Source organism: Taudactylus pleione, unplaced genomic scaffold (assembly GCF_031769625.1).
Source record: "Taudactylus pleione unplaced genomic scaffold, aTauple2 ptg000375l, whole genome shotgun sequence".
In the NCBI taxonomy this organism is placed as follows: domain Eukaryota; kingdom Metazoa; phylum Chordata; class Amphibia; order Anura; family Myobatrachidae; genus Taudactylus; species Taudactylus pleione.
The window spans coordinates 1217249-1230160 of record NW_028284776.1 but is presented as its reverse complement, the minus strand read 5'-3'; the positions used below and the strand labels follow the sequence as shown (position 1 = coordinate 1230160).

At 50.3% G+C, this 12912-nt stretch overlaps 1 protein-coding gene across 1 annotated transcript in view; it reads left to right on the top strand.

The window, feature by feature from the left end:
• Positions 1-12912, top strand: part of KIF4A (kinesin family member 4A) — a 105369-nt gene that overhangs the window by 15183 nt on the left and 77274 nt on the right. Inside the window, exon 8 of the mRNA XM_088444992.1 lies at positions 3721-3840. Coding sequence (XP_088301118.1) covers positions 3721-3840 — 120 coding nt within the window. The remainder of the gene's footprint in view (positions 1-3720; positions 3841-12912) is intronic.

Genomic DNA, 12912 nt, shown 5'->3' with positions numbered 1-12912 from the left:
GGGTATACGACTCCTGCCATACCTAGACGACCTCTTGCTGGCGGGTTCTCTAGGGGTGCTTCAACACCACCTACAACTGACAATCGCTTGTCTACAAGCGCACGGGTGTCTAAACAATTGGAATAAGTCCTCCCTAATTCCCTTACAAAGAATGGTTTATTTGGGAGCCTTTCTGGATTCACACCAGCAGAGAATCTTCCCAATTCCAGAAAAGATCTCGCTGCAACTGCGAGGGCGCAGATTCCTCCGCAGTCGTCGGGTGCCGGTACACTCAGCGATGCAGGTTCTAGGGTCCATGGTGTCCACATTCAACATGGTGGAATATGCTCAGTTTCATTCAAAGCCCCTGCAGGGGCTGATCCTCTCCAAATGGAAAGGATTAGCCCACCGAATCAGGGCTCATAATATGGTGCTCTCTCCGGAGATGCGCCTGTCTGTCTTGGTCGCCCCTTTTAGATCCCGGACTGGGTTATCCTCACGACGGATGCCAGTCTCCGTGGCTGGGGGGCAGTGACCGGTCTGCACTTATTTCAGGGCTGTTGGACAGCAGTCGTAGCAGCCCTGCCCATCAACATATTGCAACTTTGGACCGTGTACATGGCCCCAGGATGACAAGTCGCATTCTTCACAGAAAATCCGTGCAGGTTTAGTCAGACTATGCCACCACGGTGGCTTGCATCAACCATCAGGGAGACACTCTAAGTCGGGTAGCAATGACAGAAGTGTAACGCATTCTGACGTGGGTGGAGTGCCACCTCCCGGCAATTTCGGCAGTGTTCATTTCAGGAGTTCTCAATTGGGAAGCAGACTTCCTCAGCCGTCATGACGTGCATCCCGGGGAATGGTCTCTTCACCAAGAGGTGTTTATACTCCTAGTGGACAAATGGGGCCTCCCAGAGGTGGACCTCTTGGCCTCCTGACACAATCACAAGTCGCCAGTGTACATGTCCAGAACAAGGGATGCCGAAGCAAGATTTGTGGACGCTCTGCCAGTAAAGTGGGTCTTCCAGTTTGCATACCTGCTTCCTTGGGTTTTTCAGAAGTTCAAGCACGACGGAGGCACAGTTCTGCTGGTGGCTTCAGCTTGGCTCAGATGTCATTGGTACTCTAATCTTCAGAGTCTCTCCATCGACACTCCGTTCCTGCTGCCTCATCGTCCGGTCCTGGGTCATCTGTCTTTGACGGCGTGTCTCTTGAGACATCCATCCTAAGGTCCAAGAGATTCTCTAGCTCAGTCATCTGCACAATGCTCCGAGCATGTAAGCCTGCTTCGGACAGAATATACCACAGGGTGTGGCATACATATTTCCAGTGGTGTCGCTCTCTGGTTTACGACCCTGAGGTGTTTCCAGGATTCTGGCATTCCTTCAAGCAGGATTGGACCTCTGCCTTCGCTTGGCTTCATTGAAAGTACATTTCTCTGCATTGTCCGTGTGGTTCCAATGAAGGATAGCTCTGCTCCCGGATATCCACACCTTTCTACAGGGTGTTCTCCAGATTCAACCTCCCATTGTCTTCTCTGTGGCTCCTTTGGGATTTAGTGGTGGTTCTTCAGGTCCTCCATTTGAACCACTAGATTTGGTGGATCTTAAGTGGTTAACGGCTAAGACTTTTTCTACTGGCTATTGCTTCTGCCAGGGGAGTGTCAGAATTGGGGGTGCTCTCCTGTCGTCCTCCTTTTCTGATATTTCACCTGGACAGGGCTGTGCTTCGCATCCGCCCCAAGTTTCTTCCTAAAGTGGTTTCTAATTTCCATATTAATCAGGAAATTATTGTTCCGGCCTTTCAGTCACCTAACCTCTCGGCAGGTGAGGCCTCATTGGATGTGGTCCGTGCTCTCCGGATTTATGTGGACCGGACCAGTTTCCTTCAGAAATCAGACTCCTTATTTGTGCTCTATGGGTTTCACAAGAAAGGATGGCCAGCCAATAACCAAACATTGGCCAGATGGCTTCATATGAATATCTCAGACGTGGCGCTTCGGCTGTTAAGCTTTGTAATGCGGCCACGTGGTCTTCCATTAATAAGGTTCTATGCATTTGATACTTTCACCTCTCGGGATTCTCCTCTCACGCAGGAGTGTCCCCACCCTTAAATGTACGGCTTTGGGACATCCCCAAGGTCTCCGTGTGGAGCCTATGGACCCTGAAAAATAGAATGAGTTGTGGTAAGAACTTACCTTAGGGTTATCTCTTGCTTCGAAGTCCACACTCGCCCTGACGCATCTGGCTTCATATGGGCTATGTGGCTGGTCACCGGTTTTCCTTCTCTTTGAGTGTGATTCTCGAGTGTTCCAGTCTTCCTTCTCTTTTTTTTTTTTTTTCCTCCTCCGGCCTTTGGTTATTTACCAACTGAGATGCCTCTGGCTCGTGGGCGGGGTATAGGGAAGATTGACCAGTGCATCCTGTGAGCAAAGCTTTTAACTGCGTGATGCCCGAGATCCAGATCCAGCTATACCCCAAGGTCTTTCTTATTGTCCCTATGGACTTCGAAGAAAGAGTTAACCAAGGTAAGTTCTTATAACACATTATTTCATGTAGCTTTATTAGTTATACCTATGTTCCCATATATGCATACTATTTAATGTGGAGACCACACATCTCGTTAAAGAAAATTTAGTGCCTGTTACGATCACCATTTTACATGTTGGTTTATAATTTGATACTTAGGAGTCGCCACTTAATTTCCTCACTAAATACATACCCTTTTCAGACCTAAACCCTGACTTTAACCCGACTCATGACCTGTACACTGAACAGGGATTGAAGCCCGGGTTTCAATACTTTTACAGCCTTTCACACCTGGGTGATGGACGCGAGTTATTACTGGGTCGTCACCATTCACACCGGAGCAGAGTCTTCCATCTAAGAGTGGACACTTGGAGATGATATATTCAAGCGCTACCGTGTCTGTCAATCAAGTCCTCCTAGGCATGACCCGGTCATGCCTGTCAGACCTAAGCCAGGGCACTGACGTGGGTTGCAAGTCCCGGGAAGAACCCTAATCAATTGCAGGGTTGCGGATTGTCAATCCGGGTCAGGCCTTTTCAGACATAAGACCCATGTTGACTCGCTGTGCTCCAGCAAATTCACAGATTTTTTTCTTGTATCTGAATGAGGTATTAAACCTGTCCACATTAATAAACATGGCAAAACGGCTGGTCAGAATACAGACGGTAGCATCCCTACAACCAGACTCCCGACACCCTAAGGTAACACCCTCCCCCTGCCCAGTGCCTAAACCTCTAACCCCCGATAATTACCTTTTTTTTCCTACCATTTGCTCTTATGTAATTAGTTATAACAGGCTGACTATAGTGTGTCCTAACTATTGATTCTTAATTTTCCATAAGAGGACAAAGCAGAAAGGGAGAGGTCATCTAGACTTAGGCATTCGGTGAAGGCACCCAATGCTTAGGTCACTTAGCTAGATCTGTAATCATTTCAGTTTCAAGTTTGCAAAATTATTTGGCAGAGTATTTAGTATGCAGGTCATGCATTGTCTGCTGTGACCACTTTCAATACTAGCTGCTAAGCGGGAGGCACAGGATGCTTCCAGACAGCTACTGAATGGTAGGGGGCGGCTAAGGCAACATATCTCATTTGTTTTGATGGTGTCTCCTTCCATTTTATTTGTCAAACGGCAGTTGCACATTTCGCACCAGCCTTTTAACTTTCTTCAAAAGAAACATGGGTTAACTTTATTTTTGGTCACTTTTAGGTATCAGTATTAACCGTGGCTTGTTGTGTTTGGGCAACGTCATCAGTGCTTTGGGAGATGAGACAAAGAAAGGAGGTTTTGTGCCATACAGAGATTCTAAGTTAACTCGTCTTCTACAAGGTAAGTACTTCACCATGTGTGGGGTTTTTTTTTTTTTTTTGCTTTGCGCTTAAATTGTAGGACTCTGATATGTCACGAACTGTGCTTTAATTACATATTTTCTGAAATCCAGTTAAATAAAACTGTATAGATTTCTTTGTTAACTTCACTAATGACATGGAGAATTTACATTGGCGGTTAATTATATGAGCGCCACTTCAACTAGGCAGTGGAAGATTTGAAGTAAGTAGCCCCAATAAAAACTTACCATTTGCATATCACCTTGTGATTTCACTTAAAGCATGTATGAGTTCTGCTGCTTAACATTCGATTGGATAGGGCTTATTCTAGCGTTCGCGTGGTTGTTATTGCTGGTGATACTCAAGTTAAGTGTGGATAAAAATGGGGAAATCAGATGCAAACACTGCAAACTAGTATTGTATAACCGTATAGGAGTTTGGTGCCAAAATCAAAGTATTTGCAGTTCTTAAAATGCGTCAAAAGGCATATGCATGTTTCAAAAACAGTGATAAAAAATGATAGAATTTAAGTGTTTTTCTGCAAAATAAATGTGCAAGTGTTCCCGCTAAACTGCGGGGTGATAGGAGACAAAGCAGGGAGCCTCTGCACGCACTCCTGAAAAGGGGGTGTGTCTGGCTGGGGAGGTCACTTGGGGACGTGCCCAGCACTTACGGAGCTGCTGGGCTTCCTACAAGCTCTCCATGGTGAATAGGTGCTGTGCATGCGCACAGCGTCTATTCACCCGACGACATGTGCGCCGGAACAAATAAAAAACAATTGATGGGTGCCAGACTATGGATTGGGTGGCACCTGCAAGGAGAACCCCACCTCCCTGCTGGGAAGTGGTAACAGTCTCGAGAGTGGAGGACCAGATGAAGTACATTACATCTTCCCTATCACTGACCGTGCAGCCTATTGCTACAATGCACGGCCCCTGCCTCTTCCCTGTGCATCATGTACACTTGCGCCCCCCCCCCCCCCCCAATAAAATGCTAACGGGCTGGAGAAAACCCACTGTGCACAACCTCTCTGGCACAAATTCTATACTGGCGGTAATGGGGCATAGAGGGGGAGGAGCTAGTCACACTTTTAAATTAAGTGCCAGGCTTTACTCTATCAGTCTATACCCTACTGTCTTCAGCTCCAGTGTCCCCTAGTGGATGAAGGAGAAATAGATTTTTTTTTTTTTTTTTTATTTCCTCTTTTGTCCATCTCTACATGTCAAAGCTTTGGAGTTTAGTCTTGCAGATTGTCATCTAATTTTTCATTCAGATATGGCTGTATTGCTATGGGTGGCATCCAATTTTAGTTAAATTACTGTGAACCCGGTATGGTGCCAGTGGCAATGTTTGGAAGACAAATATTCCTTTCCTTTGTGTTAATAGGACTTTCGTAAAATATGACTACTTTGAGCACTCCCAATGTGCTGTGTCCAAAAGTTGAATGAAACAAATTGATTTAAGAATGTTTGCCTTTTTACTGCCTAGGCACGTAAGGGTTGAATATTATGTATACCTTCATTGAAATTGTTTTTGTAGATTTCACTCCGGCAGCCCTTTAAAACGACAGCATTCATTTGCTACGCAGTTACTTGGTAGAAATCTGTGTTCTACTAAATCTGCTGCATAAGCAAGGCTCCTTTTTGTTACATGACTTAGGCTGGGTGCACATTAAAACAATATATTGGATGATATATAGTCTGAGGCAGATTGGAATGATATATTGGGCATATCGTCTAATGTGTACTAGCGATTGCGAGTTCCTGCGGATCGCATACAATATCGTGTGGTTGGCCGTGCAGTACGGCCAATTGCACAATATCTGATGTGGTGCAGTGCATATTAATGAAGGATGGAACAACACATAATTCTGTCATTCATTAAGTCTTCTAATGTGTACCTGCAATCTTGCATGGTCCAGGGAGAAAGTAAATCGCCCCGACAGTCTGCAAGATTGCTGGGTCGTCTAGTGTGTACTTGGCTTTACAGTTTAGAGACTTATCGTTTCTACTTCAGGGTCCATAGGGGGTCCACAGGGTTGACCTTGGGGTATAGCTGGATCTGAATCCATGGGCACCACGCAGTTAAAGCTTTAGCTGCTCCCAGGATGCACTTGGGTCCGTCCTCCTCTATCCCCCGCCCCCGGCCACAGCACCTCAGTTTTGAGTTGGTGCCCGGCCGGAGTCGGGTCACCTGCGCAGGGGGGCTGCAGGAGCAGCCCCCAAAAAGCTTTCTATTTTTATAAAAAAAAAAAAAGAGCCTGTTAGATTTTTATTTTACAACAGAGGCTCTAGTGTGGCAGCGACGGGCTGTCTATGCAGACGCCCACGCTGCCGCTCTCCTTCCCCGCTGGCGCCGCGACGCCAGTACTGCACTGGGGATCGCGGCGGGAGGCCAGAGTCCGTACTAGCCGGACTCTGGGTTCCTCCCTGGACTGCTGCCGGAGTCGCCGGGGACAAGGTAAGCCGCGAGTCGCCGATTAGCGGCGGCTCGCGGGTTTTGCCTGCACATGCAGTCCTTTGCCCCCGGTCCTAGGGGACAGACCGGGGGCCGCTAGCGGTGGCGGCGGGCTCCCCCTCTGAGGAGGAATAACCCGTGGGACCACTAGACCACCAGGGATATATGGCAAGCGGGAAGCCTGCAGCCCTGGGGTTAATATGCTAGCCAGGGGAGGAAGCCTTCCCTGTCAGCGGCTCCTCCCCTCAGCTCAGCGCGCCTTTCAACACGGAGTCTGGCGTCGCTGAGCTGCAGATTCCTCGGCCACTCCTCCTCTGAGGTCTCCAGCGGCCATTTTCTCACAGTGGCAGCGCAGATCTTCAGGGAGCACGCGGACCGGTCCCCCTGTGTACCTCTCCCCTGATTAAGGACAGCGTACACAGCACTATAGCCCTCCCAGACACTGAATCGGGCAGGTTGATTGTAGTGTAAAGGTGCAGTGAGTATATCTTCCTGCATGGTATGTGACTTTTGCTAGTGCTGCCTGTCTGTGCTTATTTTCTACTTACTGTCAGCTTATACCTATCCCTTTACTTCTCCTACAAGCCCTACAGGTGTGTGGGGGAGGGACGTTTCTACTGACCTCACTTGTATAGATCACGTATTTGTGAGGTCCGTCACATACAGTTGTGTGCTACTCAGTGTCATATTGTGGGCTGTTGTTCAGCACACCGGTGAGTGCGTTTTACTTCTACCCTGGTGCCAGATATATAATATATTCTGTCATGTCAGACGAGGAGGTTGAGCGCTCAGTGGCTCCGGTGTTGGCCTCCTGCGGACGCTGTTCTGCAGGAGTAGATAGGGAGGATTTGTCACAGGATGGCCTGTGTAGTCGATGCCAGGTGGCTCCTGGCCCATCCAGACCTTCTCTGGCGCAGGAACCACCGTGGGCGATGTTTTCTCAAGTGCTGGTGTCTATTGCGGACCATCTGTCGGTCCCGACTGCTCTCCCTACTAGGGCGTTGCCCCAGCCGACCATCCCCCATTCCCCGGGTGTCCCGCAGTTATTGCGGAGTCCTCCTGGGTCTCAGTCGGTGGGTCCCTATGCGGGGTTGCCTAAGTATATACAGGCTTCCCCTGTGCCGCAGCAGCCTGTGGTACCTTTTCAGGCCCCTATGGTGACTCCTCCACCCTGGGTGGATGTGCTCTCCAACTCTGTGCAAAATTTGGCGGCCGCTTCCTCGGCTTTTCAGTCAATGTTGCAGACTGACATGCCTTCTAGGATTTCAAAACGCCCACTCATGACACGGGCTGCTCAGGTATCGGACTCAGAGTGTTCCTCAGATGATGGGGAGGTCCCTGATGACACTGACTCGGACGCCTCGGTCCAGGAAATGGATACCAAGTCGTCCATTAATGTGCGAGCACTAGTTAGGGCGGTGCGAGCTATTCTTCTTATAGAGGATGAGGCACCGCTTCCTAAGTCGAAGTTTCCTAGTTTAAAAAAAAACTAAGGTGGCTTCTGCGGTGTTTCCCCTGTCGGATCAGTTGACTGATCATATGGCGGTAGCTTGGCAGGCGCCCAGTAAGAGATTCCTTCCTCAGAAGCGGTTGGCTTCTAATTACCCCTTCCCTGAGGCACATTGTAAAAAATGGGAAACTCCACCGGCGGCGGATTCCCATGTCACCCGTTTAACTCGGGGCGCCACCTTACCATTACCGTCGATATCCTCGCTGAAGGATCCCACGGACAGGAAAGTTGAGACTTGCTTAAAGTCTATTTACTCCCTCTCCGGGGCGGTGGCCCGACCGTCCATGGCCATTTCCTGGGTGGCCAAGGCCATTGAGGGGTGGGCCAATGCATTGGAAGATACCTTCCCGGACGACGCTCCGGATGTCCAGCGGGCGTTGTTGGGACAAATGAGGGACGCTGCTTCTTACATTGGAGAAGCTTCTTTAGATGCTAGTCTGCTGACCTCGCGGGTATCGGCTGCAGCGGTGTCTGCCCGCCGATCCTTATGGTTGCGGTCCTGGAGAGCGGACTCCGATTCAAAGAAAGGTCTGGAGGCCTTACCTTTCAATGGGGAATTACTATTTGGTCCGGACTTGGACAAAATAGTGGACACCCTGGCTAAATCCAAGTCGGCCTTCCTCCCTTCGGCGGCACTGCCTGCTAAGGTTCGGAGTTCGGCTTTTCGTTCCTTTCGGGTTCAGGGTAAGGCGAAAGGTCAGTCCTTCCCGAGACAGTCTGCGAGTAAGACTGCCTCTAAACTAGGGATGTGCAGGCTCGGATAGGTTCGAGTTTGCACGTGGAGTTCGGATTTTTCCCTCCAAAAAAACGGAACTCAGAAAGAGGCAAAACGTCATCTTGCATGGACGAACATCATCATTCCTGGACAAAAGTCCAGGAATGATGATGTTCGTCCGTGCAAGATGACGTTTTGCCTCTTTCTGAGCTCCGTTTTTTTTGGAGGGAAAAATCCGAACTCCACGTGCAAACTCGAACCTATCCGAGCCTGCACATCCCTACTCTAAACCCAAGAAGCAAGCCTGGAGTGCTCGGCGCCCTTCTTCCAAGCAGGAAGATAAACCTGCGGCCTGATGGGACGGGCCTCCCTCTGGGGGACCTCAGAGTGGGAGGCCGACTTCTTCTATTTGCCCAGTGCTGGCACAATACCACCACGGATGCCTGGGTTCGAGAAGTGGTCTCCCAGGGGTACGCCCTGTCTTTTCGGCACAGACCACCCCACCAGTTTTTCTGCACAAGTCCTTCTCAGGACAAGACCAAGGCGTTACAGGTTCAGGAGGCTATAGAGTCCTTGCTGAAAGCAGGGGTCATTGTTCCCGTTCCTCTATCACAACGAGGGACGGGGTATTATTCGTCTCTGTTTCTGGTGCAGAAACCCAATGGTTCTCATCGCCCTATCCTCAACTTGAAGTCTCTGAACAAATTCCTCAGAGTTCCCAAGTTCAGGATGGAAACGTTACGTTCCATCATTCTGGCGATGGAACCGGGGGATTACATGGTGTCCCTGGACATCCAGGACGCCTACCTCCATGTTCCGATAGCATCTTCACACCAGCGGTATCTGAGGTTCGCTATCCTTCAACACCACTATCAGTTCCGGGCGCTACCCTTTGGTCTCTCCACGGCACCGAGGGTGTTCACGAAGATTATGGCGGTAATGGCCGCACATCTTCGGAACCAGAATGTACGGCTGCTGCCGTACCTGGACGACCTCCTGTTGCTGGCGAGCTCCCCGGAGGTACTGCTTCAACATCTCCACCTGACGATCGCTTGCCTGCAAGCACACGGGTGGTTGATAAATTGGAAAAAGTCCTCTCTGATTCCATCACAGCGGATGGTTCATTTGGGAGCCCTGCTGGATTCGCGTCAGCAAAGGATCTTCCTGACTCCGGAGAAGGTCGCCTCCCTACAGCTGCGGATACGCAGTTGCCTGAGCCGTTGCCGCCTGTCGGTCCATTCGGCTATGAGAGTTCTGGGGTCCATGGTGTCGACATTCGACATGGTGGAATTTGCCCAGTTCCATTCCCGGCCCCTGCAGGGGCTGATTCTATCAGAATGGAACGGGTTACCTCACCGGATCCGCTCTCAGGTGCTGGTGTTGTCTCCGGACGTTCGGCTATCTTTGGCTTGGTGGCTTCAGACAGCTCATCTGGTCGAGGGGCGCCCATTTTGGATCCCGGACTGGGTCCTGCTCACGACTGATGCCAGTCTCCGGGGTTGGGGGGCAGTGACCGGCTCTTTGTCGCTTCAGGGTCGTTGGTCAGCGGAAGAAGCACTTCTCCCCATCAACATCCTGGAACTGCGGGCAGTATACAAGGCCCTGCAGTCGTCCGGCCCCACTCTTCACGGAAGGGCGGTACAGGTGCAGTCCGACAACGCCACCACGGTGGCGTATATCAATCACCAAGGCGGAACTCGCAGTCAGGCAGCGATGTCGGAGGTGTCTCGTATCCTGTCTTGGGCGGAGGGTCACATTCCAGCAATCTCGGCGGTCTTCATCCCCGGAGTCCTCAATTGGGAGGCGGACTTCCTCAGCCGTCACGACGTGCATCCCGGGGAATGGTCGCTTCACCCAGAGGTGTTTCAGCTACTCGTGGGCAGGTGGGGACTGCCGGAGCTGGACTTGATGGCCTCCCGTCACAATCACAAGTTGCCCGTTTACGGGTCAAGGACAAGAGACGCAGGTGCAAGTCTGGTGGACGCGCTGTCGGTGACATGGACGTTTCACCTGGCGTATCTGTTTCCTCCGATATCCCTGCTTCCTCGGGTTCTGCGGAAATTCAAGCAGGACGGCGGCATGCTCGTGCTGGTAGCTCCGGCGTGGCCCAGACGTCCTTGGTACTCCGATCTCAGGAGCCTCTCCATCGACGCTCCGTACCTTCTTCCTCAACGTCGGGACCTGTTGTCTCAGGGGCCCTGCCTTTACCCGGATCTGGGTCGGCTGTCTTTGACGGCGTGGCTCTTGAGACAGCCGTCTTGAGGTCTCGGGGCTTCTCCAGTTCGGTTATTGGTACCATGCTCAGGGCACGCAAGCCTGCTTCAGCACGGATTTATCACAGAGTGTGGCACACTTACTTTCAGTGGTGTGAGTCCAGACTTTATGATCCTCAGGTGTTCCGAGTTTCTAGGATCTTGGAATTTCTTCAGTCAGGATTGGATCTCGGCTTACGCCTTGCATCTCTGAAGGTTCATGTGTCCGCCTTGTCCGTGTGGTTTCAACGGCGGATTGCAATACTACCAGACGTTCACACCTTTTTCCAAGGTGTTCTCAGGATCCAGCCTCCCTTTGTGCCTCCTGTGGCTCCTTGGGACTTGGCGGTGGTGCTACGGGTCCTGCAGGGTCCTCCGTTTGAGCCTCTTGAGGCGGTGGAGCTCAAGTGGCTGACATTTAAGACGGTTTTTCTCCTGGCAATTGCTTCGGCCAGGAGGGTGTCTGAATTGGGGGCGCTTTCCTGTCGCCCTCCTTTCCTGATTTTTCACCAGGACAGAGCGGTGCTCCGCACTCGTCCTGAGTTTTTGCCCAAAGTGGTCTCGAAGTTCCATATTAATCAGGAACTTGTTGTGCCAGCTTTTCAGTCCCCTGATCTTTCAGCTGGTGAGACTTCCTTAGATGTGGTCCGGGCGCTTAGAATTTATGTAGACCGGACGGCTTCGGTTAGGAAGTCTGATTCCTTGTTTATCCTCTTTGGTTTTCACAAGAGGGGTTGGCCTGCCAACAAACAAACGTTAGCCCGTTGGCTTCGTTACGTTATTTGTGAGGCTTATGCACAGGAGGGCTTACCTGTGCCAGCATCTGTTAAGGCTCATTCCACTCGTTCTGTGGGTCCCTCTTGGGCTGCTAGACATGGCGCTTCTGCTGTTCAGCTGTGTAAGGCGGCCACTTGGTCTTCAATTCAAACGTTTTTGAGGTTCTATGCGTTTGACACCTTTGCCTCTCAGGATGCATCCTTTCAGCACAGGAGCGTCCCCGCCTTTAGTTGTACTGCTTTGGGACATCCCCAAGGTCAACCCTATGGACCCCCTATGGACCCTGAAGTAGAAAACAAGAGATATGGTAAGAACTTACCTTTGTTATCTCTGTTTCTACGAAGTCCATAGGGTCCACAGGGCGCCCGCCCTGACGCACCTGGCTTCAAATGGGCTGTGTGGCTGGTCACCGGTTTTCCGTCTCCCATTTCTGTGAGTATGGTTTCTTGTGTGTTCCAGTCTTCCTTCTCTCTGTTTAGTCTCCTCCTCCGGCCATGGCTGCTTACCAACTGAGGTGCTGTTGGCGGGGTATAGAGGAGGACGGACCCAAGTGCATCCTGGGAGCAGCTAAAGCTTTAACTGCGTGGTGCCCATGGATCCAGATCCAGCTATACCCCAAGGTCAACCCTGTGGACCCTATGGACTTCGTAGAAACAGAGATAACAAAGGTAAGTTCTTACCATATCTCTTGTTTTTGTAGATCATGGCACAGAGGGACTCAAGCTGAGTAGCACTCCTCAGTACAGCTACATTGTAGTCCTATATTGAAGATAACTGATGCAATATGCTACATGGGGCAGGACCAGAAATGGAGGACTGTCCAAATATTCTAAAATTTCTAGTTTAAATTTATTTTCGCTTATTTTCCAGTTTCTCGGACTGTTCACAAGGGAGAAGGGATTCTCAATGCAGCTGGGTGGGAGATTTAAACTCCTAATTCAGTGTGCATTGTAATCCATCCACTGGCTGTTTGGATTGGACATATACAGTATACGGGATGCGGTTAATTTACTGCCGCCCGGAATGTCGGCCGTCTGAATCCCGACGGTGGAAGGCCGACCCGGGACTAAAGTTAGGCGTTGAAATGCCAACGCCTAACTTTAGCCCCACGCCGAAATCCTGTACGAGGTAAGCTGTGGACAGTTATGCCGGCCATACACTGTGATTTCCCAACGTTGAGATGTGTTGTACGATTTCCCTTGAAATTCTTCCCTTGAAATTCTCTATACGATTTGTGAAATGGTGTACACGATTGTACATACGAGCATACAATACCGATATGCATATGTATCACATCCTACACAATAGGTCGAAATCTTACTGTTTTCCCATAAGAACTACGATGCAGATTTACGACAGTGG